Raw genomic sequence first — 27,731 nt, forward strand, 5'->3', positions numbered from 1 at the left:
GGAAAATTAAACCACGCTTTTGACTTTAGCCTCTGGCCAAATGATTATTTCCTTTTTCCCACCATACCCATTCGTCGAGGGACCAACCCTTTTTGAAATATTTCTTTTTGATATTTATAATTATTAAAGTTAAATTCTTACTAAAATTTACTTTCTCTTTTGAGTTTGGTCAAATTTTGTTAACGAAACTTAAGTGACATACATCAATATATATTTTAAAATAATTTGATGTTAAAATTAATTTTATTGTCTAAATATAATAATAAATTTCTATGTAACGAGAAAGTGTTTCAATTAAAATTTGTACGTGACTTGTAAGGGAGGAATTAGGTAAAATTGTGAATGATTTAAGTCAATTTTTGAGTAAAAATGTAGAATGCACAAAAAATAAATTTATAGTAAATGTGTGGTTTTGAGCATACATTTATTAAAGGATGAATCCTCTATTTATATTGGAAGAGGGGTAGAGGAAGACCTGCAATCATCAGTTACATCTTGAGCTTTTTCTTAGATTTGTAGGCGATTATCTTGAAGGTACGATTGATTTCGTTTTTTATAGTCTTGTGTGAGTAGTGTCTGGAGATTAAGGATGCGTTCTCTTTAATTTTTAATTTTTAATTTTAAAATTTGAATTTATTTTAAATTTTTTATTTTGGTAGTCTATTTTAGAAATTTGAGAACATATTCTCTTTCTCATTTTAAAAAATTATGTCTCAAAACAGAAAATTAGAAAATACATTCTCTTTGAAATTTTGAAAATAATTTTTTAATGATATTTTATTCAATAAATTTGATTATTCAGTAAATTATAAATATTTAATGTTAATATATTATTAAAAAAATATATACATTTAAAGTTAATAAATTTTATAATATTTTTTCCCATTACAATAATAAAATATGAATAAATAAATAAATAAATATGTTTTGAGTTTAGAGTTTGTTTTGTATGAAAACACTTAAAATAATTTTTTATTGTTTTGAGTTTTCTTTACAATTTTTTTTATTTTCAAAAATACATTTTTAAAAACAGTAAATAGAACGAATTTTCATTATTTTAGAAAATTAAAAATTAAAAATGATTTGAAAACAATAAAGAGAATGCAACTTAAGTCTCTCGAGACTTGTAGTCTCCTAGAAGAAACTCTTGTGTGGTTGGGAGAAAGGTTTTTAGATCTGAGTGACATATGAGAATCTCCTAAATAGTAGTGATTGAGTGATGCACGAATTCTCAAGAGGGTTTCTCGAAGGTTTCGAGAGAGGCTCTTAGGTAGGGTTACTCGGTCTTTCAGTTTTAATCGTTCAGTCTCGATCTCAGTCACTTGAGCCTTTTAGTTTGAGATCACTCTATCCTTCAGTATGAGGTCACTCAAGCCTCTCAATCAGAGTTTCTCACTCATGTATCACGTTTAAGTCTTTTCTCTCGGTTATACTCTTACCTCTCAGTCACCTTTTGACCTCCCAATCACACTTTGACCTTTTGATTTCTCAATAGGATATGAACTTTTTTCATGGGATTTAGGCCCACATTCTCAAACACAACAAATCTAAATTTTACAATTAAGTAATTTTAATATTTATGTTAATATATATCATATTAATTTTTATCAATAGAAAGAGGAACTAAATTTTAGTTTGTTGACCTAATAAAACTTAAAATACGGTAGTCAATTTATTATTTAGTACAAAGTTTAGTAACTAATGTTATGATGGGTGTTCCTTCCTGACCAAAAAAGGATGATCGGAGGCAGGATTGTAACGATAGGGCACAGGCTTCGACGACGGGTCTTTCCAGGAGGCGGTTGGCACTTGTAAGCACTTCGACACTTGAGTGAGAGAGAGAGTAAAGAAATAACAGTGTATCAGTAAGTCAGATATCAGAATATACCTTGACTCTGAGAAAAGTTGGCTGATATAAGAGGATGAGACATCCTCCTGCATGCATGCGTCATGCGTTTGTAGGTGATGAGACTGACTATCCGGCGCTCGTGGAGGTTCCCAGGTGGTAGCATAGTAGCGACAGGACCCTCATTCTCATTAATGTGGATGTGATTCGTCATTAGTGAGGATGGGATCTGAGGCCGCCACGCGAATACCCAACGGGGGTTGCAATGATGTCGTGGCAGGTTGACACTGGGTCGAGATTGGGCTTAAGGAGAGGGCCCAGATTGGGCCTAAGAAGACGGTTGAGATTGGGTCGAGGTTGGGCATAAGGAGAGGGCCCAGATTAGGCCTGGATGGTCCAATGGGTAATGCCAACTATTGTCCAAAAAATATTGGTTAAATAACAATAAATGTATCTTATTTTTAGACAATGTATTAAAATAAATAATTGAAAAAAAGTTGATATTTTTGTACATTAGAGATCAAATACTAAATTTTTTAATTATTAAGGAACATAATAAACTAGTCAGTATATTTAAATACTATCAACTATTCATCCACATGGTGTGTCACTCACGAAAATAGACACGTTTATATACGTGCTAATGTTTTGTCACAAATAAATTTAAAAATAATAATTTTTAATAGTTGAGATATCGTATTTTGATGTTTTGATTATAAAAAATTAAACGTCATATTTTTTAGTTGTTGAGGAGATGTCGTATGTATTAAGTAAATCAATTTAAGGTGTCATCGATGACAGTTAGAAAATAGGAACACCACAGTAAATATATACTTGTTAGGTTACAAACCTATTGAATGAGGAAGCCAGACTTTAATTAAACCCAAAACTCTAATTAATGCAGAAAAGAAGTGAAGCATATGCATGGGGCGATTAATCTCTAGCAGATCAAAGCTCGGCTGCAATTTTGAATGTTACCACACCAACTGAGATGCAAAGTTGATTTCATCAAGACTCACTCAAATGAAGTTGAATCTCTTGCAGCTTCTTCCCAGTTGGAAGAACTGGCCGGGAACCGGACTGGTTAGGGTGATCTTAATCCTCCTAATCACCATGGTTTTTCTTGCCATAATCCCTATCTATCTCCATAAGATTTCACCCTTTTTGTTGGTTTTTCTGATGCCTCGTTATGATCAAGAGCATAAGTTGGCCTTGCCAGCAGTGGATTATTCGCATCGGATTAGTGCCATAACTGGCTCGAAGCGAACAAGTTTACGGAGAATATGTAACATGTTTAAGGGAGATTGGGTTCCATTTCCCGAGGGACCTTATTACACAAATGAGACCAAATGTGTGATTGATAACAGGCAAAATTGCCTGAAATTTGGGAGGCCAGACAGTGAGTTCTTGAAGTGGAGGTGGAAGCCTGATGACTGCGAGCTGCCTCCCTTTGATGGGGCACAGTTCTTGGAGCTTGTTAGAGGCAAGTCCATGGCCTTTGTTGGGGACTCAGTGGCTAGAAACCAGATGCAATCCCTCATTTGTTTGTTGACCAGTGTAAGTGCCCAAAAAATTTGCTTTCTTTCCAAAGAATCATTTGTTTGTTGAGTGAGCAAATTTGTTTATGGTTTTACAAATCGTTTTCATGTACTGATTCTGAAAATTGTTTTTGAGAAAGGTTTCAAAAAGTGATGGGTACATTCTGTATTTATCTCATCCTGAGGGATGTTAAAACCATAACCAAAAGGACACTTTTGGTTTCCATTAACTGATTGTAGAGCTAGCTAGCTTACTTTTTGTCTATCTAATGGTGATTGATTTTGTATCAGGTGACAAGGCCCTTGGACATATCATACATACTGGAGACATCAGAGCACTGGTTCTATAGAGATTACAATTTTACATTAGCGCATTTATGGACAACTCACCTTGTCAAAGCCCCAGGAGTGAAGCCTCAAAGAGAAGTTCCTTCAAACCTCACTTTGGATGAAGTAGATCATTCTTGGGCAGCTGAAATTGAAACCTTTGACTATGTTATAATTTCATCCGGGCATTGGTTTCTAAGGCCATTGAACTACTTTGAAAAGGGTAGTCTCGTTGGATGCCATTCATGCAGTGGAGATGAGAAGAAGAAGGGTTTTGACATGTACTATGCGTACAGGAAGGCTTTTAGGACAGCCTTCAGGACCCTTCTGGCCCTTCCCAATTTCAAGGGGCTGACAATTCTGAGGACCATCACCGAGTCGCATGTCGGCGACAGGAGGGAGTGGAGCGAGGATGGGGACTGCGCGATGACCAGGCCGCTGGCAAGGGGGGCAATGGAGCTGGGGGGTGATGTTTTGAAGTTGTATGTGATCCAAATGGAGGAGTTCGAGGCTGCGGAGAGGGAGGGGAGGAAGAAGGGGCTTAAGTTCAGGCTGCTGAACATTACTGAGCCCATGCTGCTGAGGCCGGATGGCCACCCAAACCAGTATGGACACTGGCCGCACGAGCGGGTTCGCCGTGCTGACTGTTTGCACTGGTGCTTGCCTGGTCCGGTTGATCTCTGGAATGAGATCTTGCTTCAGATGGTGAAGATGGAAAGCCAAGGATCATGATATGAAATGAATGCTAAGAACAAAATCAGAGTAGAGAATCATTAACTGCATTAACGTCGCAATTGTTCTTTTCCTTTTCCTTTTCTTGCTTCCTCCTGATTTGGATTTTAGATTGATTGTAGCTTCTGTTGATCTTGAAAACAGAAAATTTTCTGTTTCCCAATAGCTTGATGATCTTCTGAAGGATTATGGAATGGCTCAACTTGGTTAATAACTAACGATGTATTATTTTGGACCAAGATCTGTAAAAGGGGAAGAAAAGGCAGGAAACAAAATAATTTTATCTGTTCACATTGATAAACATTAAAAGCAAATGGTGAATCCCTTAGAGCCCCCTTTAATGGAGCATCTTCAACCTCTGTGATTAGGAAACTAAAAGCAAATGGTGAGCAGCTGAAGAAACTAAATTCATAAGAACGACTGGTGAATCCCCTAATAATTAATGTGATAAATTAACTTTCTTTTTTGTTTTCCTTGCTTGTCCATGATAAGTAAATTAACTTTTACAAAAATTACAAGTTAAAGAAAAAAATAAAGAGTTTTTTTATTTATTTTCTGTTTATTAGTTGTTGTTGTTCAAATACAACAATAAATTTCTTTGTAGGGGAGAGTGTCTCAATCAGAGTCTACAAGTGAACTGCAAGGAAGAAATCAGTTAAGGGCTCAAGTGACTTCTTGTGTGGGCCCTCCGATACTTAAGTTAGTCTCTGAATGAAAAAAGTGTATAATGTAGAGAAAGTAGAGTTATAGTCTGAGCAAAGTTGTAAGTGTACATTTGTTAGATGAGGAGTTTCATATTTATAGGGGGAAGGAAATTGACAGGTGAAGGGAGAGCCACAATCCGTAGGCATTTCGTGCTCTTTTTTGGATTTGTATTCGAGAATATTAGAGGTAAGACTGACTATGTTCTTTACGGTCTCATGTCAATAGTGTTTGAAGATCATATTTCTCAAGATTTGTAGTCTCTCGGAAGGGTCTCTCATGTGATTAGGAGAGAGGCTTCCGAATTTGAGTAGCCTACAAGAATCTTTCGAGTATTAGTGACCGAATAACGTGTGCATTCTCGAGAAAGACTCTCAAAGGCCTCAAGAGAGGCTCTCGATTGAGATCACTTGGTTGTCTATTGGTTTTAGTTATTCGGTTTTAGTTACTCGACTAATGACTCTTGACTCTCTCGATCATTTGAGAATTTTATGCACTTGTAATTTGTTTCCGTAAATTTCTTCTTCTAATAGTTTTTTAGGCTTCTTTATTTGGGCTTGGGCCCACTTTCTTGGACTCAACATTAATGAAATCACATTTGATTGTAAGATTGATGATGAAGCAGATACTTCAACTATAAGAGACGGGTTGAGATCCTAACTAAGAAAATTACTCAAAAAAGAAAACGAGATTCTAAGCAAGAAAACAAGTAAAAAGAGAAGAAGAACATGAACTGTTCTTTGTTATTACTTTTAACCATTAAGGAGAGGATAAATTAAAATGTTATTCACAAAATCATATATCAGAGATTTGACAGAAGAATTGTCACAGATCAGCAATGCTATGCCTTTTGTTTTTTTTCAATAGATGAGATATGTCTTTAATCTCATCGAATGCAATGAATTAAATCAGCCCAAGTTAGTGTTAATTAATCCACAAGTGAGGATTAAGGAAACCAAATTCAATTCACAGATCTATAATCAATGCTGGAATTACATTTTTAACGGGTGATCAGATCAGCTAAGTTAAGTGAAAAATGTGAAATTATTACAATTAAATGTGGGGGTTATAGAACTATATTCTTTCAAACACAGATCAGCAACATTAATTAGCATCCATGGCTTTCCACTCTACTGTTCCTCACAGAGAATGAATATGTACCCCCAATGAACATTTTCTTCTCGCATTGTCCTCAAATGAAGTTTCCAAGTGGGTATAACTCATCCTTCAACCGCTACAAAAATGCCATCCTACTGATCCTCAGCCTAGTTCTTGTCACTATACTGTCTCTAGATTATATGCGCGACAATCTGCCTTTCTTGTGGCGCTCTAGGGAGATTAATGTCGATGTGCCAGTCCCCAGGAAAGGATCATCCTCATCAATCCTGCACCACCGGTTTAATCACAACGGCTCGATTAATGGGATGAGCCTGGGGAAAAACTGTAACTTGTTTAAGGGGAGATGGGTGCCATTTCCCCAAGCACCTTACTACACAAACAACAGTGGGTGTGTCATTGAGGATAATCAAAATTGCATGAAGTTTGGAAGGCCAGACACCGATTTCATGAAGTTGAGGTGGAAGCCAGATGATTGTGAGATACCCATCTTCGACGCCGTGCAGTTCCTGGAGTTTGTAAGAGGGAAATCCATGGCCTTTCTTGGCGATTCAGTGGCAAGAAACCAAATGCAGTCACTGGGATGCATGTTGAGTAGTGTGAGTAAATACCCAAAAAATGTACCATTTTCTTGTGTTCATTCCCGAGATATTTGCTAATCATCCACTGATTATGTCTATCAGGCTGCCCATCATACAGATTTAACAGACAACAAGCACCCAAGATTCAGAAGGTGGTTCTACAAGGATTACAACTTCACATTAGGGCTTTTACTGACCACCCATCTGGTCAAAACGCTCGGCGTCAATTCGATGATCTCCATGAGCACTGTGCAGCTCTACTTGGATGAGGTTGATCAGGCTTGGGCATCTCATATACAACAATTTGACTATGTGATCATCTCAACAGGGCATTGGTTCACCAGGCCGCTGGTTTACTATGAAAATCGCAAGGTTGTCGGTTGCAGCATGTGCTCTAGGGACAACACCAGAGATCTCGGAAAGTACTATGGCTACAGGAAGGCCTACAAAACAGCATTCAATCTGTTCCTTGATCATGACAAGTTTAAGGGATCAACAGTGATCATGAGGACAATCACACCATCACATTTTGAGGCCGAGGAATCAGACGATGGAGGGAACTGTGTGAGGATTAAGCCAATGATGGAGCAAGAAATGAAGATGGAGTGGGATCTTTTCACCTTCTATTTGATTCAAATGGAGGAGTTTTGGGCAGCACAAAGGGTGGGGAAGAAGAGGGGAATGAAGTTCAAGTTGCTCGATATAACAGAGATGATGAGGCCAAGAGCAGATGCTCATCCAAACCATTATGGGCATGCTGCAGAAGTGAGGTTTATGCTGTACTCTGATTGTTTACACTGGTGCTTGCCAGGAGCCATTGACATATGGAATGAGCTTTTGTTTCAAATTTTGAAGACTGAAGATTATGATTCCAGTTGAGGGGAATTAATTAGGGACCTTTTTAAAATGTTAATTTCAATGAAAAGTATGAACTATTCCAAGTTAATTCTGATCGAGCAAAGCAGCTGCCAATAGCATTGGTTGGCCACAAATGGCTTTGTGTTGTGTTGAAGAAGCAACATGTATAGAAACTTGGGGAATTAAAATATGTAGCTTTGTTTTTTGCCTTCCTTGATCAGGCATTAATCTCCTCATTAATTTGGTTTAATTGACTGGACCATCATTTGTGCTAATGTGTTATTGTCTTAAGTTAGTTGTTAATTGTCATCACTAATCACTAAATACTCGGCTTAATTGGCAAAACATTTCAAGGGACTATCATTTACCTGCCTTTCTGAATATAAACATATGTTAACCTTGTCAGTGAGTAAATTTTGAGCCATGGCATGGCCCTGTAAACCAATTCCACATTCGAGCAATTTGCTTTTTTTGATCAACTATCTTTAAATAACCAATTTTTTCCTGACAGCAACAACAAAATCGTCTTTTTTTTTTTTATTAACCCGAGCCTGTTTTTCCTTCATATCCTCTATGAGTTACAACCAATCTTATTGATCTCGTCCGATTCATCACCTTGAATTCTCAGTCTAGCTTTCAAAGGATATCCAAATGTATCGATCTTTTTCTTCACGACCCAGCTAGCTAGCTAGCTCGAATTGAGAATGATCATACGCTTAGTATTGCTTTCTTTTTTCCTGCCATCCTCGCTCTGTTCCTATATAGTTAGTAGTATATCCTCGCTCTTAACTCTATGTGTTTTCCATTATGGGATTTGATACTAAGAGACAAATTAAAGAAAGGGCATATGTGTCTTATACCCCCTTGTTGGATTTTGCGGTTGCCAAGCTAGACCTTCTTCTTCATGAAGCCTAATCCTTTCAATTCTTTTGGAGGCATTTATTTTCCTTGAAAAAGGGTGAAATTATCTTAATACAATCCCAAAACAGAGGAACAACTGATGATCCTTTTCCATTTCAACCCACTTAACTACTTAATTAATATTCTTAAAGAAATTAACGTTGAATGGCTGTTACACAAATCAGCATTATATGATGTATTAAGTTAAGCTGTTAGAATGCTAGTATATGTACGTTACAAACAACTGAAGATCAAATTCTGAAGTTATTAGAATTAAAGTATAGAGCCAGCAGGGTTGCTGAACACTACTACTCCTTCAGTTTATGAATGAGCATATATATTGGCTTTAATTTCTGGGTATTATTGGCTTTAATCAGCTCGGAATTGTGTGTTTCTAGCTAGTGAACCTAAAATTTAAGTACTTTCCTTCTCATTAATTAATTAATATTGAAGTTGATTCTTTTATGCATGGCTACGGTAACTGTACTGTGAATGAAGGTTGATATGTTGAAGCCTCGCAGAGTGAAAATGAAACCTCTGATCAGCAGCTTGAGATCGGTGATCCTAATAATGCTAAGCTTAGGTCTTCTCTCCATCATCCTCTATCTTCGTTACAGGGCGCCATTTCCAGTGCAGTCTTCTAAGATTAATTCATCATCGTCAATTGGCTCAAGAAAAGATCCGTCTTCATCACCACTAGAGTCTCCAGCTGGGAAAGCTACTACTGGTACTGCGATTAATGGTTCTAAATGCAATATATTCAAAGGAAAGTGGGTTCCGTATGCTGAGGGGCCATATTATTACCCAAATTCGACTAGATGCCGGATAGATGATCGCCAAAACTGCCTGAAATTCGGGAGGCCAGACACCGAGTTCATGAAGTGGAGATGGAAGCCAGATGAATGCGAGCTCCCCCTCTTCGACGCAGCCGAGTTCTTGGAGCTTGTTAGAGGCAAGTCCATGGCCTTTATTGGGGACTCGGTGGGGAGAAATCAGCTCGAGTCTCTCAGGTGCCTCTTGGCCAGTGTTAAGTGTTCATTATCTCATCTCATTGGCTGGCTAGTGTTGCTTATGTATCTTCTCATCAATTCACATGCCATATTGCTTGTTTATATATGTATTGATCAGCAGGTGGCCAGCCCCGTAGAAGCCACAAATGAGGGAGATGAATTCGAGCACTGGGTCTATGCCGACTACAACTTCACGCTAGCGCTCATATGGTCGACTAATTTGGTGAGGTTTTCGGAGTACAAAAGCAAAAGCAATGGCGGCAATGCTACTTCTCCCCCCATGATCAAGTATCTACTGAACCTCTACTTGGATGAAGTCGATGAGAAATGGGCATCTAACATTGCGAAATTCGACTATGTGATCATGTCAGCTGGCCACTGGTTCTCTAGGCCATTGATATACTACCAGAAGGGCGAGGTTGTTGGGTGCCACAATTGCCAAAACGAGAACTTCACAGATCTCACGAGGTTCTATGGCTACAGAATGGCCTTGAGAACTGCCTTTAGGGCCATTCTGAGAAGGGCCCCAAACTTCAAGGGCTTGCTGCTTTTGAGGACGATATCACCGACGCATTTCGGGATTGAGGATTGGGCGAAGGGGGGGAATTGTTCAAGGACAAGGCCATATGCAAAGGAAGAAGAAGAATTGGAAGCTCACGTTTTGGAGTTTTACTTGACTGAGGTGGATGAGTTCAGAGCAGCAGAAAGAGAATTGGGGAGAGCAAGGGGATTGAATCTGAAGCTTGGGTTGCTGGACGTTACAGAAGCCATGGGGATGAGGCCAGATGGCCATCCAAGCCATTACGGCCACCCGCCTGAGAAGAGGCAGGCCATTGCTGATTGCCTCCACTGGTGCCTGCCAGGCCCCGTTGATTTATGGAACGAGCTTCTGCTCCATGTTATGAGGCCACAACAACCCCAAGAACATATCATCTAACTGATGGTAACAGATTCAGATGTTATAATAGATTCTATTTAATTTTTTTTTTTACTCCGTCCACAATGCTAAGCTTGTTGAGATCATGAATTTAGGCTTCCATGATAGTGTTATATATTATAAGTTTCTTTTCTTCTCCCTCTTCAACATCTCTATCAAGAAATCACTCCAAGTGTCAATAGGGCCAGGCAAGCACCAATGCACACAATCATTGTACAAAGTCACTTTCTCTTGTGGACAATGCCCATATCTACTGGAATCATAGTTGTTAAATCGAGATTCGAATTGAGAATCAAAATTCTTATTTTATGAATCGAGAATCGAATCGAATCGAATCGTAAGATTCGGTACACATTCTCAATTTCAACTATACATAATATATATCCATAAAAAATAAATAATGTGCCCACTATGATCAATTCTTTTAAATATAAATAGATAAATAAACTTCTAAATATATTTGTTAAGTTTAAAATTATACCAAAAGGTAAAAGTATATTCATGTTGCCTTTAAATTCAAATTGCGCCAAACCAAACCACTTTCAAAATAACAAGCTAGGGAAAAAAAAAAACCCTACAATTATAAGGTTATTAATAAACTCTATTGTTCATAATCTTCACTAGTTATCAATCATCTCCATCTTCAAGTTCAAGAGCAGCATCATCTTCATCATTTTCATCATCTTTTTGTTTTCAAAGATAGCCAAATCGAACAAATATTTGATTAAAGCGCATATGCAGACGAAGTTGCACACATTGGATGAATCGGACGAATCATGCTATTCATGTGATTCACGGTTGATTCATCCAATTTATAGTTGATTCTAAAGAATTTTCGATTCACTCTATAAATTCGACTCGATTTTTACATGAATCGAATCGAATCGTACGATTCGAATCGTGAATCGTACGATTCTAATGAATTTTAGATTCACCCTATAAATTCGAATCATTTTCTATATGAATCGAGTCGAATCGTACGATTCAAATCGTGAATCGTAAAATTCTAACAACAGTTGGGATGACCATCTGGTCTCAGCACCATAGCCCTTGTTACTTCAAGCAACCTATACTTTAACCCTCTCTTCCTCCCTTCTGCTTCAGCAGCCCTAAATTCCTCCATTTTGGACCGTGTAAAGCTCCAAATTGTCTCCCTCCAACTGGGTCTCATTTCTCCCAAAAGGCCTTGTTCTCACACAATTCCCACCTGTCAAGAAAAATATGCAAAAATATTGTGTCTTGTATAATTACACACATATTAGATTCTAGGCTGAGACCCAGAAACAACCATAAATTTGTTCTTTTGTGACTAGAAAGCCATGATAATTCGATTTGCAAAAGTAAGGTCTTTGCAGTAAAAAAAATTATGTACAAATATAATCCTTTTCCTCTATCCTTGTAAAATAGAGAAATTTCTTTAGGTCTGCCGAACCAGTAGCATCAACTACGATAGCTAATTGAAAAGGTAGGGGTAAATGAGTAAATTCACTTGGTTGATGCTACTAGGTGGGCCGATTTAGGGTTTGCTATGCATGTTATTATAATATGATTTTGATATTACTAGCTTTTATATAAAAATTTGTACCAATATATACCGCCTTGGTTCCATAACCCCCTTCAGAGTGGGATGGTGCAAAAGTTCTAAGGAAGACGATCCCCTCAAAGTTCTCCAATCCATTGATGGCCTTAAAAGCTGTTCGGAACGCCCTTCTGTAGCCATAACACGCCGGCAGGTCAGTGACGCCGGCCATCTGGCAGAACCGGCAGCCGACGAGGGGGAGGCCCACGTAGTACATGGCCGGCCGGGAGAGCCAGTGGCCGGCGGAGAGGATGACGTAGTCGAAGTCCCCGATCTGGGTCGTCCATTTCTCGTCGAGCTCGTCGAGGTAGAGGGTGAAGAGGCCGGTGTGAGTTGGGCCATCGGAGTCTGCAGTTTCGGCTCTCACCAGAAATGGCGTCCAGAAGGCTGCAACTGTGAAGTAGTAGGATTTGTATTTCCAACGTTTGAAGTTCTCGTCGCCGGTGGATGAAATATCCACGGGATTTTCCACCTGAGCGTGCTAGAAAATTAAAGCGAAAGAGAAGAAAGAAATTCAAACTAAACAAACACAATGATGATAATCACTACTCCTCTTTGATCTTGATCTTGATTCTATTAATAAAAGTGAAACCTTTGTTTGGAAGCCATAAGTCACCTTTGACTCGACTTAGTGTAGTTGCATCACACGCGACACACAGTTTTATTGGCTCAAAAGAGTGATTAAAATTTTGTTTTGAAAAGAATTCTAGTGAAAAAAAAATTAAGTATATACAGCTAATGCTTATAAAGCGCAATTCACCTTTTAACTCATATTGATTACATTTCACCAACATCATTTTTAACAAAATGGCGATTATAATATCTCATTTTTACGAAAATATAACTACCATCTTATTTATGTGGCATTTTGAAATTTACACAAAAATTCTGTTCATAAATTTTTCAAAGAGAAGGGGGGGAGGGCTTACCCTAGACAAAGCAAGGATTGCATATGATTTCTGGACACAGAATCGCCAACAAAGGCCATGGACTTGCCTCTAACAATCCCCAGAAACTGAAATGGGTTGAAAACAGGAAGCTCACAGCCATCATGGTCTGGGTTCCAACTCCATTTGATAAACCCTAAATCTGGCCTTCCCATAGTTATTAAAGGCGCGCCTAGGCGCAAGGCGCCTTAAGGCGCCAATTTGGCGCCTTGCTTGGGTTGAGGCGAGGTGGCTTCTGCAAGGCGCTCGCCTTGTAAGGTGAGGCGCTAAGGCACTGAGGCGTGCCTAAGCGCGCCTCATGAAACCCACGCCTGCATCCTGCTGCATTCTTTCTTCCTCTCCTCTCCAGCATCCCCTATTCTCAGTTTCAGCATGTATACATCACTACTTATTTACATTTCTTTACTTTAAGTAAATGTCTACATTTTTTTTTATTTATATTTTACCTTTCATTTACTTTAATACATAAATGTAAATAAGAAAGTATCCTCCATTTGGATTCAATAAAAATATCTAAAAAATCAAAATCCATAACAATAAGAAAATAAAATTTTGATTTTAGTACAACTCAGAATTTAGCGATTTTACCATCCCAAAATACGTACCTATTATTTCTTGAAAAATTCATTAAAAATCATTTTAACAACAATGAATATTAATTATCAGAATATCGGGAGATAGTTTTTCAAAATGAAAACATTTTCTTATATGTCTCCTTATAATGCCCTAATCTTCCAGACTTAGAAAAAATGCGCTAATCTTCCAGACCTAGAAAAATAGCATTTTTCAAAATGAAATCATTTTCTTGATTATGGACTTGTAGTGTTTATTGATTGTGGAGAATACTAAAGCTATTCCAAAATGTCCTCCAATAAAACAAGAGATTGGAGAGTACATGCAAAAGAAGAAAAATAACAGGAAATCAGGGATGAGCAAAATATGGCACCGTAAGATGATGATTTTTAATTTGGTGAAGGGTATGATGATGATGATGATTAAAACTTCTTTATTGATTGTGGACTTGTAGTGTTTATATGTTTGTTTAGAACTTTACACGATGATTGGTACTTGTTTGAGTTTGAGACTTTAAGTTTGAACTTTGATGATGTTTCTAGTTTAAAAATTGCATGATGAATGAATTAATTTTTATATTGTTAGTTTAGAATTTGAAGATAATGAAACATTAATGATATGCATGTGTTATTATTGATAATTTGATAATTTTTTTATGATTTTACAAGATTTTGAGTTTTTTTTTAAAAGGTGCGCCTCGCTTCGCAAAGGCGCGCCTCGTCTCGTGCGCCTCGCGTCTCAGGCTCCAGGATTCTTTGCGCCTCGCTACGCCTTGCACCTTTCAGAACTATGGGCCTTCCACACTTGATGCAGCAGTTCTGATGCTCATGGATGGCCCAGCATGTTGCTTCTGTGTAGTATGGTGCATCTGGGTTTGGCACCCATTCCCCCCTGAATATATCGCAGTGCTTGTCATCATCATCATCATCACTACTTGTTTCCATTTCTAATGAATTATATCGTTCATGAAGAAGAAGAAGAAGAGGGTAACAGAGAGGGATAGTGGTGAAGAAGAGCACTGTTAAAACTACTACTAATATTGGGGATAGTGGTGAAGAGGAGCACTGTTAAAACTACTACTAATATTGTGATTATCTTGCAAGTTTTCTGCATTGTCTGCTGCTCTTTGCCTGCTGCAATGGAAAGCTCCATGAAAGAGAGATGGAGGGAGATGGGGGAGCTAGCATCAGTGGATAGAGAGAGCTGGCATGCTCATATATATATATATAATCCAAATTAAAAACTAAAGGTGTATGTCCCCTGAATGAACACGGATTTTGGGTGGAATGTTAATTTGCTTATTCATCTACCATAATGATCTAATATGACTTTTTTTTACGCCAAAATCCTTGAAGTAATGCAAATGGCCATCTGCGCAGAAACACTGGTATTAATTACTTCAAATTAACTTATTCAATAATATTGAATTGGGACAGTAATAATATAACAATATATAATATTTGTTTAATTACAGATCTTTATAAGACGCATGCATGCATGATATTATATATATATTTGTTTAGAACAATGATATTGGGTTTGGATTAATTATTCAATTATTTATTTGTAACATCAAAGAGCTGTCTATGGAGGGAGGAGATGATGTGTAAGTTGTTTTGATCTTAAGGACATATTCGATTATCCTTAAATCTTAAAAAAGTCATGAATTGGTCGGAAGCTACAAATTTTGGTGCTTAATTACTTTGTTTGTACGCTTTCTATAATCAATTCTTATTTCATGATTTTGCTGTCACTTTCTAATCGGACTGTCCACGTTAGCATCAGAGTTGGCAAATGGAGCAAAGATAACAAAAGGATAATTAATTACATGTTGTATTGAGGTAGAATATTACATGATGTATTAAGTTTAAAGTTGTGTTACAATTTTATGGTATCGTTAGTTAATTTAATTAAATACTTATAAAGAATTAAAATATTCTTATATTTAAAAAATTTCTCTCTTTTTTTTTCTCTCTCTCTCAACTTTTCTCTCACGACTGAACTTACACCTGCTCTCTTGCTTTCTTCTCTTGTGACTGAATTGCCTTTACTCTTGCCACCACCTGGGCCATGACTGCCACTATATTTGTCCCCACCGATCACCTCTACTCTTGTCTAGCAAAAGGTCATTCTTCTTATCTCTCTTTCCCTTTGTTTCAAAGGGTTCAAACCCATCTAGATACATGGCACATTGGCACGAAATCCATTGAGTTCATTGCCAACATTGCCGATAAATCAATTTAGGTTCACATTCATCACCGACGTCGAGGATGAACCCAGTGGGTAAATCATTTTTCCCTTTTTTTTATTTTTTATTTCAGTTATCTTTTATTAAATGAGAGAAAAGAGAAGAGAGAATGAAAATGAAATGGTCATTTCCCCTCTCTATTTAACAAGAAGAGAGGTTATTTTTATTTCTAAAACATGAGGAGTGCTTTTTGCAATTACTTCAAACCTAAATAGGTTTATCTAGAGGTAAAAAGAAATCATCGTAAAATGAGCTTTAATAAATATATATATTTTTTTCATTTAGAGGTAAAAAGAAAAGTTAAGATCATTTATTGATAACAATATTCAAATCAATTCACTAAATAGGTTCTCCTGGTTTTACATGATCTTGGAATAAGAAAAAGTGATAATTGAGAGCATTAATTCAACTCAAGAAGATGTCCAGGAGAAGAAGAACAGATTTGATAGCTGCATATGCCAGGAAGAAGTTCTATATATATATATATATATATATAATTGAGAACATCAACATCAACAACAACAACAACAAGAACAAGATTCTTGCATCTAATTCAACTCAACAACAACAAGATTGATTCCAAAAGCAAGCATTATTCGAGCATATATTTCTGCGTTGGCTTCTAATTAAGCTAGCTAGAACATACCTTGTAATGGAGAAGCATTAGCCGACACTTGATTCCTAAGCGTTAGCCAGCTGAGGAATATCGGCCAATGATTTCTGTATCTTTTCCTCGTCAAAGTCCAAATCAACCATACTCCCGTTCAAATATTTCTCATAGGCTGGCAGGTCAAAATGACCGTGTCCACACATTGCCATCAGAATGACTTTTGATTCCCCGGTTTCTTTACAGTGGAGAGCTTCCCTAATGGTGGCGGCTATGGCATGAGTCGGTTCTGGTGCGGGTATCAGCCCTTCAGACCTTGCGAACTGTATGGCTCCTGCAACAATGCAAAGTTAAAATCTTGAACAATATGATGCAACCGCTATCAGCAAAGTATCTTAGGCATCAGGAGAGAAGGAGAGAGAGGCAGAGGATGAATATATATATATATATATATATATATATATATACCTTGAAAGCATTCTGTCTGAGGGATTGCAAGGGCTTCCATGAAGCCAAGTTCATAGACGTGTGAAATCAACGGTGCCATGCCATGGTAGCGCAAACCCCCTGTAATATATATAATGCATACTTAAATCAAGAGGCCAATAAGTAAGTAAAAGTAGCAGCCAGCAAGACAAATATTTTACCAGCATGGATAGGGTCTGGTATAAAGTCATGCCCTAGCGTGTGCATCTTCATCAACGGGGTCATCCCTGCTGTATCGCCATAATCATACGCATAAATGCCTTTTGTTAGAGATGGACATGCTGTAGGTTCAACAGCTACAATATTCGGGTTGATTTTTCCTTTGAGCTTCTCACGAATAAATGGAAAACTAAGCCCTGCAAAATTGGACCCGCCCCCTGTACAACCGATGATCACATCTGGGGTCTCGCCAATGGCCTCCATCTGCTTTATGCATTCCTCACCTATAACAGTCTGATGCAGCAACACGTGGTTGAGAACGCTCCCCAGACAATACTTGGTATCAGCATTCATAGCTGCAACTTCCACGGCTTCTGAAATTGCTATTCCTAAACTGCCTGGACTTCCCTGGTCCATTTGAAGGATTCTCCGACCAGCCTCAGTAATAGTGGAAGGAGAAGGATGCACCTTAGCACCCCAAGTTTGCATCATAAGTTTACGGTAAGGCTTCTGGTCAAAAGATGCACGGACCTGCCACACCTGTTCAAAGAAAAAGAGATGAGATGGGTAGTGGAAATACTTCAAATAGGTGCGTAGAGCAGAATTACACAGCTCATCCGATAACAATTAAAATTAAATGCTTAAATACATCAGAGCAGAACTGATTATAACAATGTCACGAGGATAAACTACTCAACATCTTACCTCACAGTTTAGACCAAATAGGCTGCAGGCAAAGGCCAGTGCACTCCCCCATTGACCAGCTCCAGTTTCTGTCACGACATTCTTTACGCCTTCTTGTGCATTGTACCAGACCTGCGGGACTGCAGTATTAGGTTTGTGTGACCCAGCTGGGCTTCCGCCTTCATACTTGTAATAGATTCTAGCAGGTGTATCAAGCAGCTTCTCCAGCCTCTTGGCTCTGAAGTTGAACAAAAAATATTAGATTCTTCCTGCCATGGTGCAAGCAAATAATATCACCTCCCAACAGAACAAACCTGATCAAGGGGGTTGGGCGCCAAATCCGATAAACATCAAGAACCTCTTCTGGGATATCGATGAACTGCTCATTGCTTGCCTCCTGCTTAATCAACTCATCAGGAAATAGAGGGGACAGATCCTCTGGTTTTACTGGTGCAAAAGTCTTTGGATGCAAAGGCGGAGGAGGTTTAATTGGAAGGTCTGCTATTAGATTGTACCACTGACGAGGAATTTCAGTCGTGCTAAAACCAGCATTTACTGCTGCTCTGGCTCTATAACCAGGCGAAACCTTCTGATAGATTGGTTTTGTCTTCAATTTAAAACTAGGACTTTGCTCTTTACCTGAAGATGAAAATGGTAGTTCAAGCATATGTAAACTAGAGCAGTAGGGTATATAACAGGCGATGAGAGACCGCCCTCTACTATAAAATTAACAATTTGATGTAGCATACTTGATGCGCACTCCTACCAGATGATAAATTACGAACTTGAGATTAACTGGTGAACTAACGTAAAGCAGATTTTTGGAAACTCTTTTCAGTAAGCTACAGGAAACAAAAGTAGACTGAAGTTTTAAGAAGATCTGGAGAGGGCAGGTAATTAGGGCCTTCACCTAGTATCCATGAGTTATATCTTCTTCAATTGATGGATGTGATCAATTGATGGTGTATAAAACAAACTAACTTCCATAATAGCAAAGTATCAATCCAACTAAGGTTCAAATCCACTCCCTGCATAGTCATTGTGAATCAGACTTAGATTTATCTTTTCTGTCGAAAATCGTAGGACCGAGCGGCGAGCCCGGCAAAGGAGAAAATCGTAGGACCGAGCGGCGAGCCCGGCAAGGGAGGGCATCCCAAGTATCAATCCAACTAATTTTAACCTAATTACAACTATAAAATATACCACAACTCAAAAAAATAAACCAATTAAGCCTACCCTCTCTGTACCACAAAACCAAGTAAGTTACCACAATTAGGACAAAATAACCAAGAAGAAGTTACAAAACACTCGGCGATCCACGCTCTTTTTACAAACCTTTTCTTTCCTCCAGAACAACAATGCCAAAATTCTCCAAAATGTTACCTCAATTAACGAGATCTTACTTAAATTTTCTGGGGAGTTCAAACTGTTCAATAAAAGAAATATGCACCCTTTTCCCTTGCCATACTAATCTCTCAATAAGGGATCATAATATTCTTTCTTCCTTTTTACTGCCCCATTCTTGTATTTATTACACTCAACCCAGAAAACAGAACCCTTTGTCTATGCTCACCATATTTTTGTTTCCTTCATGTCTACAATTTGCAAAACTGAAAACCAAACTATCTTCACATAATCTTTTCGTATGTCAATAATTTTGGAATTAACAAAAACCTTTTATTCTTTTCCAAAATCAAGCAGCTTCAGATCCTCAAACATAAGGTAACAAATTTCACTCCCAGCGAACAGAACAGAACAGAACAAAGAAGCAAAGAGCTTTGGCGCAGCAAAGGGGTCGGAAGTTACCTTTGGCGCAGCAGATGCTCGAAGATGTGTTTGCGTAGAAACAGGGAGACGAGTGTGCCATTGTTGAGGGACGCAAAGAGCTTGGTGGAGACCCAACTAACAAATAAATTCCGAAGCTGGCAGATAAACGACTCCTCACGAGGTTAGGGTTTCAATTCTCTCTCTGCAACTGACAGCTAAGATGGTCGATTTCTTTAAGATTCAATGTCGGCGGGCCGGGGCTCTGACTTCTGGCGGCGGCAGTGGACCGGTTTGAAACCTTGGAACTTAATAAATAAATTACATTTATAATTAATAAAAAATAAAAAATAATTAATAATTTTGCGGAAGAATATTTATAGTAAGAGGAAACCCGCGATTGGGGTTTGATTCGATTCTCTTTCTAACTTTCACGAGTCTCGTCTCACAGAACCCAGAAAACCCAAAATCCAGAGGAGACGCGGGCATTATGGCGAGGACGATCGCTTCGCGTTTGCTGCAATCGCACTTGACCTTCTCCCGTCTCAAGTAAGCGCTCCAAAGCGTTCTTTTTTCGTTTTCGTGTGTGATTTTTCGAATGACAAACCGCAAATTTTGTCAATTTCTTGTTTCCTTGTATTCGTTGATTTTGTGTTTCTGACATTCATGATTTAGTTCGTGTTATATGCTTTTAGTGATTGTTTCTGAAATGGGTGCTTCGCGGAGTGATGATTTGGATTGAAATGGGCGTCAAGTTTGTGTTTTGGTGTGTGAAACTATGCTTCATATTGTAAGGTGTTTACTCTTGGTTCAGGGGGGAGTGAGTCATTGTTTCTTGTAGCTGAATAAGTATCCAGAATAGCTTATTCAATTGTGTAATCCAGAGGCAAGTGTGTCTATAAAACCCTTGCTGTGTTTGGTTGGAAGGAAAACAAAATAATTGGAAAGTTAATGTTATTTGTACATTTAATGCACTGGTAAGAATTAATGTCACTTGTCCTTCATTTTCGTTTCAGTTGGAAAATCCTAGTTACAGACATTACATATGATCATGTGCATTTAATTTTTTCCTCAAAGGATTAAGATTTTTATAGCCAAGAGATTTGAAGACAGAAGAAGTTTGTAGGTGAGAAATTTGTTTGAAATGGAAGCTGATGTTCTTCATCCAGTTCCTAAAATCTCATTGTTTATTTTCCTTATTTATTGTGTACCTATAGAGATTTCCATGTTAAGCTAAATCTTGAAGTAGCTTTGCGTTGATCAAGTTTGTTTTCATTATTTATTGCTAAACAAATCCAACCAAGTGGCCTTAAACTCAATGGCCTAGATTTTAATCATGATTTTATTGCTTGGCCACTAAAGTCACGAAAGAATAAATTTGTCCCTTACAAGAAAGGTTTAACATATGTTTCCATTTCTTTGGTTGGAATAGATAAGAATTTATATGTTAAAAATAGCTTTTGATCCTGTATTTTAAAGTACGAATCTACGTGGAAGCATCTGGGTATTTTGTTCTTGAAACAAATAGCCTGGGACTTGATAATAAGTTAGGGTGTAGCAATCTTCCTCCAGTTCAAGGCAAGTGGTAGTCAATCAATGTCTTTGTGTTTCAAAATAGCCAAAAAAGGAAAAGTCTTTCTGTGTGTAAATGGAGTGAAAAGTTGAAGGTAGTTTGTGAAGACAGGCATTCACTGACATGCGCAGCCCGATAGAAAAAGGAAGACTTACTCTTGTTCATTTCATGACTACAAGCCATTAGATATAAGGGAGGACAGCGACTCTTTTCATTTTTACATGGATATTAAGTGGAACATTTCATTCTCATATGTTTATAGTACCTTCTGGTCATGGATATAGCAAGTTTATGTAAAAAAAAACCCTTAGTATTAGAGGCTAGAATCCGTTGCTGATATTTCATGCTCAAAATGTATGTTGCTCCTATTTTCTCCATCACACACGTATTTGATTTTCCCAATTTTCTTAATTAGTGGATTATGGTTTCCCTTCCAGAGAAAGGTTTGAGTTCCACCTCTGTATACATGGAACTTGATTTTTTTGTCTTAATTTAATTAATTTTTTTGCTACTTGTGATGCAGAATAGTGACCATGTCTAGAAATGGGAGGTTACTGTCAACAGATCCTAGCAAGATGGAAGAACATATTAAAGTGGAGGAAGCAGAGACAGTCGAAGTCCCACCACCTCCAACAGACAAGGTGATCTGTTTGATCAATGGACTAGAGCTGCTTACTTCTTATTTTACTTATGCTTGTAACAATACTTTTTAGAATATATTAATTTTTATTTGTTGTTGATTCAGTTACTTGTTTTAGGTGGAAGTGGGTTTGTTGGTTCTCATGTATGCAGAGAAGCTGTGATGCGTGGTCTAAATGTATCTAGCCTGAGCCGGTAAGGCTAGTGCAGCCGCAATATGTTATGTTTAGTTTCAACAGTCTTCTTTGGAAAGTAAATTTGTCAAAAGATACCAAACTAGGACTAAATTGTCTGTATGAATTTTTTAGAGCTATTTGATTTACATAGCATGTCTTTCTGGTAGAAGGAATACCACTTGATATATTCCTTTGCATCCAAATAAGAGCATACTTATGTTTTTGAAGTTTGAACTATTTTGAGGGGGCATCTTTCATGATTTTGGGTTTAATTTCAACACCTAAAATACATATACAATTCTACAAGAGAGTTTAAAAAATATGGGAGGCATGTGGCAGTTTCCTACTTTCCTTGATTTTCTTTCTAGAAAGGAAAGAAAGCACATATTAGAAAGGTATAGGGAAATTATACATTATGAAATCTGTACATTATGAGTTATCATCATCATCATCATCATAACAAGCCTTGAGGCCAGAAAGTAGGGTCTGCTGCATGAATTCTAAGTCTCCAATTGTAAGGATATGCTGACACATCTTTTCTCCATACAGAAGGACCAAATCTATTTGAACTACTTCCTAACGAACACAATCTTGTAAGGATATGCTACATGAATTCTAAGTCTTTAATGGATAGGCTTATTTTTTCCTTTCCAAATGATCTCTGGATTGATCAGAAGATCCTTTCAATTGGCTAGAATTAAGTCTTTTGACGTGCAAGTTCCTGGATTTATTATAAGGATTGTCTTTTCATTTGAAAGATTTGACTACTTATGCCATCCCACTTTCACCATTTCTATCTATAGTCTTGTGTGTTTTGTAATAATGGAACAGAGATGTGGACTTCATTTTTAAATGTAGGACATAGGTTGTATAGTACCTTTCATGTGATGTTCATCCATGTTAGTCCAGTGGCAGCTTATCATTCTGGATATAATAAATAAGACATGCAAATCTATATTTTGTTCACGAGTATATGTGAAGGTCCTTCAACCATGTATTTGGAGGATTATTTGTCCTGTTTTCTCTGCAGGTTCCATAGCTTGATCATCTCAAACTAAATGGTATTAACTCTGAATATCTTTCAGTTTCAGATATAGATATAATTAAAAATGCTTCTTTTCTTTATTGCCAGATCTGGGAGGCCATCTCTATACAAGTCTTGGGCTAACAATGTCTTTTGGCATCAAGGTTGGCAAGACTATATTTGGTTTTATTTTCATATAGGTATACATAGAAAGTATAAATCTCTTCTATTTTTCACACAGGGAATCTGCTTTCAACTGATTCATTGAAGAATGCACTGAATGGAGTGACCTGTGTGGTACAAGTTCTTTTGGTTAATATTCTCTGTAACCTTAGGTTACATAAATTCCCTTGTATAATAAAAGTTAAGGAAGTAGATAAGGGTTCGGGTCTGCTGGGGTTCATCATCAAACATTGTGATCCCCAAACTGTTTCCAGTTCCTAATTTACATGGCACAGAACAACCATAAATTGGGCAATTATTTATATTCTTTGTGAGTTCTCTAATAGTAGTTCCTGTATGTTGACATGAGTCCCATACAGGAACTACTATTAGAGAACTTAGATGTAGGCTTTTGACTGGTTATGTAAGCGGTTTTGGTTTTTGAGTGCCCAAATCCAATCAATGTATCAGTTTGGTTGGCCTATTATTCTGGAACCTTGATTCTATTGCAAAGCTGTAACAATGAAGGATCAACCAAATTGACTGCATTGAAACTTACAATTTACCCTCAAATATTCATTTGGGTTTTGAATAATCCTTACCAGCATGCAACTGCATTTGTTTCTAACATTTCAACTCTTGAAGGGCACTAAAGTCAATCTTGTTTGTTTTTGGTAAATGTGTTTACTTATTATCTGTTCCAAGTACTCGATGCCTTGTGTCTTCAGTTGTTGCCCTGTTTTCCTTGTATTTCCTTTTTCCATTTTCAATCTAATATGCGCTGGTGCCTTTCTTGATCTAAGATGAAATTTGTAGATCTCATGTGTTGGAGGTTTTGGCTCAAACTCATTTATGTATAAAATCAATGGGACTGCAAACATAAATGCTATTAGAGCAGCTGCTGAACAAGGTATTTCATACTTGCTTTCGAATTTTCTTCTCGAAATCTTATCAGGGATTTCTAATGGACTTACGGTAAGAAATGGAAAAAATCTAAAATAAAGGAAGAAAAGAAATGCTGTTTTAAATATTAGAAGGGATGAGAAATCATTGTTAAATCTTATAATTGCAATATATATATATATATAAATATATATTGGAGGACTGAGGGTGGAAAACAAAAGAGAGAAGGAAAAAGGTTAAGAAAATGCCAGGGAAGACTGAGCAGACATAACTGAGCAGAAAGAGAGAATTTCTAGTCATTCAGAGCTTATATAAGGGATTGGCTAGAGTTGTTTTCAAAAGTTTCTTGGTTGTCAACTGTCAAAATATGTATACTAAATACTAACACCAAAAGATAGAAGAAGCATATCTAATAGCATTAATTTCTGCAGGTGTAAAAAGATTTGTTTATGTCTCTGCTGCTGAGTTTGGTTTGGCAAATTACCTTCTACAAGGATATTATGAGGGAAAGGTACTAGTCTCTTATTTTTTAGTGAAAAGTTCATAAAATGTGAAGAACTCATTAATGTGTCTCATGTCATTTTTAAGGACCAAACAGAATAGTTGGTGGGTAAATGTTTTTGACTTTCTAGTTCAAGGTTGGTTTAATGTCTTCTTTTTTTTTTTTTTAAAGAAACTTGTATTAGTTTTAATATGAACTGATGCATGAAGTATGGAACATGTTAAATGACTCCAGTAATTGATACATTTGTTGCATGCTGAGTAATATGTCTATATATCTCAAATTTTTATTTATAGTTATGGTCCCCCCCCCCCGGCGGGTGGCACAAAAAAAACAAAAGAAAAATAAATAAATAAATCCCTAATCACTTAAAATTAGTATCTTTATTTGGTATCTTGTGCATCCCAATCAGCACGACTTCATCAATATCCCCTTGTTGAAGATAAATCAATCTTGAGTTCTTGTCAATTTCTTATAATTGAGAAGACTTTTGACATATGATGTTTTGTTCTACATCAGTTGCTGTGATCAGCTTTGGCAACAGTGACTGCACAATTCTTCAATAGCAGCAGTTGTCACCATGCTGTTGCTGTAATGTTGGTTGCTGATGTCAGGTGTTAGTTCTGTAACTGATAGAAGTGGGATGCCACGAATCAGAATTCTGTTGTTGTAATGTTTGTTGTTGATGTTGAGTTTTAGTGCTGTAACTGAAGCAAATGGGATGCTAGAAATCCAGGTTTGCTCTGATAGCAATTTGATGTGAGACCGCCAATGATAGCTGCAGTAGATTGCAGGCGAAGAGAAGGAATTGGGGGAGAGGAAGAGGAGAAGTATTGTTGGGGGGGTTTTGTGGGATTGGGGGGGGGGGGGGGGGTGGGGTGTTGTGGTGGCGGGGCAGGGGCCCGAGAGAGTAATCAGTATCAAACAAAACTGAATTTTCTATTAGAGGCTGAAGTCCAAGTAAAAGATAATTACTGTAAATTACAAATTGAATTACAATTATCCCAGCAAAGTATATAAAATCCAAAAATCTAAATAAAATAAAAATAAATCAACATGACTAAATAACCTATCAGTTATGAACCTACCTCATCCATTTTCTGATGAAGGCCTTTTATTGTATTCTGATACAGAGAGCAGCTGAAACAGAGCTAATGATCAGATTTCCTTATGGAGGTAAGCTCATAGACATTATTAGCTTTCTTATGCCGGCACAGTTTTTTTACTGGAAAAAAGCATCTCTTTTGGCAAATGACATATTTTCTTACATGTGTGTGCTCATGTTCTTTAGTAATTATTTTTGTTTTCTTATTGTTTTATTTTTGGTTTTCATGGATAAAAAGGCATAAGGATGGGATGGCTAACATTGCGTCTTGTTAGGATGTGACCTAGGTAATTCCTATATCAAGCCCTAGGGAGACTTGGACAAGTTATAGTTGTGCACTTGACACAACTAACGATGCCAGTTAAAAGGACACTCTTCAAGTCTTAAGCTGTGGGAGATTTAAAGTTCATCGATTATTAACATCATATGTAAATCATTTTGTTTATCTCTATATTTGTTCATTAAGATAGTGTTTGTCAACCAATATATAGACTAGAAAAGGTAAGATATAGAAAGAATTTCAGACTTTTGTCATTTTTAATATATTTGTTAAACTTATCTGGTAACTCTTGGAAAAGAAATCACGTGACTTCTTATCTGACATTTTCCAAATATGTGTTTTCTCTCCCCCCCATTCCCCCTCCAGATAATCATATCTTAGACCTTACAGATAAGAAAAAATGACGCATATGTCTTTCAGTGCATTCCAAAAAATTTAACAAACTGTGTGATAAAAATCTTAGAATGTTTCTCAAACTTATCTTGATCATTCCATATCTTAGTCTGAAAAGTATTTCGACTTTATCTTGATATAACCTTATTTTACATATTTTAACAAACGCTACCTATAGCTTTCCTTGTTGACCTACTAGGCATGAAACCGAATTGGTTTCTAGACCCCTTAGTTTTCTTCTTAATCTTTGCTTACTCTCTCTCAAAGTTTAGTAATTGTGTGGCTCATGACATCCAAGAACACATGCTATTCCTCTATTTCCTTTTGACCCGAACTTTAATTTGTCTCTACATTCTATGGCCCCATTATATCTTTAAACATCTTCAACTTAACATGGCTCATACTAAGATTATACAAATATGAATGCATAGTGCTGTGTAGAAAATTAGTATATATGCTATGATCGTCTCATTGTTTTCCCTCCAGGTGTTATTCTGAGGCCAGGTTTTAGTATATATGCTATGATCGTCTCATTGTTTTCCCTCCAGGTGTTATTCTGAGGCCAGGTTTCATACATGGCACCCGGAAAGTTGGGACCTTGGAGTTACCTTTAGGCATTATAGGGGCTCCATTGGAGATGGTGAGAGATTTACTCGTCGCAGTTTCATCAACCATTTATGATTTACTCTTCAGATAATTCCCATCAACACATTTCCCCCACCCAAAAAATAAAAAAAGTTTTAGCTTGTAGAATGCACGTTTCAGTTTTGAGCTGACTCCACATGATGGGATAAAGGCTTGCTATGCTGTTTCAGTTTCGAGTTCACTATGCGCACAAATTAATGGTCTTTTCGCAACGAATGATCACTGCAGGTTCTCCAACAAGCGAAGCCACTCAGCCAAATTCCGGTGGTTGGCCCTCTGTTTACGCCTCCGGTCAATGTGAATTCACTGGCAAGGGTTGCTGTTAGAGCCGCAACTGATCCAGTGTTCCCTCCGGGAGTAATTGATGTGTTTGGTCTCTTACGCTATGGCCAACAGAAGACAGCTTAGTCTCTTTGTGACATAAGAACACTTTTTTTTCCCCCAATAAGATCAAAATGCGTTATTCAGATGGTGAGATTTGTAATTATTTCAGATTCTTTTGGCTGTTGATATAAGAACTGGTGGAGGGGAGCTGTTGCTTCTCTTGTTACTTCAATTCTTCTGCGATTTGGGTTCTTTTTTACCTAGTTTGTGTTTGAGAATTAGAAATTGCCGGTTTTTGGATTGGGGATAGTTCAGTCTTAGTCCGATTCGGTTTTGTGATCCAGTATAGTCTTTTTGGTTCTTTTTTTTTTTTTCCTCACATGAACAAATAATTTTCATACATTTTAATTT

The 27,731-nt window shown here is 37.4% G+C and overlaps 5 protein-coding genes and 1 pseudogene across 6 annotated transcripts; 4 read left to right on the forward strand and 2 right to left on the reverse strand.

Moving 5' to 3' along the window:
• Window positions 1-2,869: 2,869 nt before the first annotated feature.
• Window positions 2,870-4,443, forward strand: LOC127810015 (protein trichome birefringence-like 20). The gene is made up of 2 exons (XM_052349232.1): window positions 2,870-3,403; window positions 3,676-4,443. The coding sequence occupies exons 1-2, from the start codon at window positions 2,870-2,872 to the stop codon at window positions 4,441-4,443; spliced, it is 1,302 nt and encodes a 433-aa protein (XP_052205192.1).
• Window positions 4,444-6,311: 1,868 nt separating this feature from the next.
• LOC127810016 (protein trichome birefringence-like 19) lies at window positions 6,312-7,721 on the forward strand. The gene is made up of 2 exons (XM_052349233.1): window positions 6,312-6,860; window positions 6,945-7,721. The coding sequence occupies exons 1-2, from the start codon at window positions 6,312-6,314 to the stop codon at window positions 7,719-7,721; spliced, it is 1,326 nt and encodes a 441-aa protein (XP_052205193.1).
• A 1,371-nt stretch (window positions 7,722-9,092) lies between these two features.
• LOC127810017 (protein trichome birefringence-like 19) lies at window positions 9,093-10,547 on the forward strand. Its single transcript, XM_052349235.1, has 2 exons — window positions 9,093-9,626; window positions 9,732-10,547. Exons 1-2 carry the CDS (start codon window positions 9,093-9,095, stop codon window positions 10,545-10,547), a joined length of 1,350 nt encoding a protein of 449 aa, XP_052205195.1.
• A 117-nt stretch (window positions 10,548-10,664) lies between these two features.
• On the reverse strand, window positions 10,665-16,210 carry LOC127810018 (protein trichome birefringence-like 19; annotated as a pseudogene).
• A 140-nt stretch (window positions 16,211-16,350) lies between these two features.
• Window positions 16,351-19,779, reverse strand: LOC127809941 (uncharacterized). The gene is made up of 6 exons (XM_052349123.1): window positions 19,637-19,779; window positions 18,145-18,469; window positions 17,852-18,068; window positions 17,149-17,686; window positions 16,970-17,068; window positions 16,351-16,835 (listed from the first exon to the last, which is right to left on the reverse strand). Exons 1-6 carry the CDS (start codon window positions 19,695-19,697, stop codon window positions 16,576-16,578), a joined length of 1,500 nt encoding a protein of 499 aa, XP_052205083.1. The 5' UTR covers window positions 19,698-19,779; the 3' UTR covers window positions 16,351-16,575.
• Window positions 19,632-27,552, forward strand: LOC127809942 (uncharacterized protein At1g32220, chloroplastic-like). Of its 2 annotated transcripts, XM_052349126.1 has the most exons (11): window positions 19,632-19,778; window positions 20,046-20,143; window positions 21,691-21,808; window positions 21,913-22,001; window positions 23,115-23,170; window positions 23,248-23,303; window positions 23,985-24,078; window positions 24,503-24,582; window positions 25,707-25,749; window positions 26,900-26,991; window positions 27,225-27,552. In XM_052349126.1, the coding sequence occupies exons 2-11, from the start codon at window positions 20,085-20,087 to the stop codon at window positions 27,402-27,404; spliced, it is 867 nt and encodes a 288-aa protein (XP_052205086.1). In that variant the 5' UTR covers window positions 19,632-19,778; window positions 20,046-20,084; the 3' UTR covers window positions 27,405-27,552. The 2 variants fall into 2 exon arrangements, with proteins under 2 accessions (XP_052205086.1, XP_052205085.1); XM_052349125.1 differs by lacking the exon at window positions 19,632-19,778 and having other exon boundaries at window positions 19,983-20,143.
• The last annotated feature ends 179 nt before the right edge of the window (window positions 27,553-27,731 follow it).

This window comes from Diospyros lotus, chromosome 9 (assembly GCF_014633365.1).
Source record: "Diospyros lotus cultivar Yz01 chromosome 9, ASM1463336v1, whole genome shotgun sequence".
In the NCBI taxonomy this organism is placed as follows: Eukaryota; Viridiplantae; Streptophyta; class Magnoliopsida; order Ericales; family Ebenaceae; genus Diospyros; species Diospyros lotus.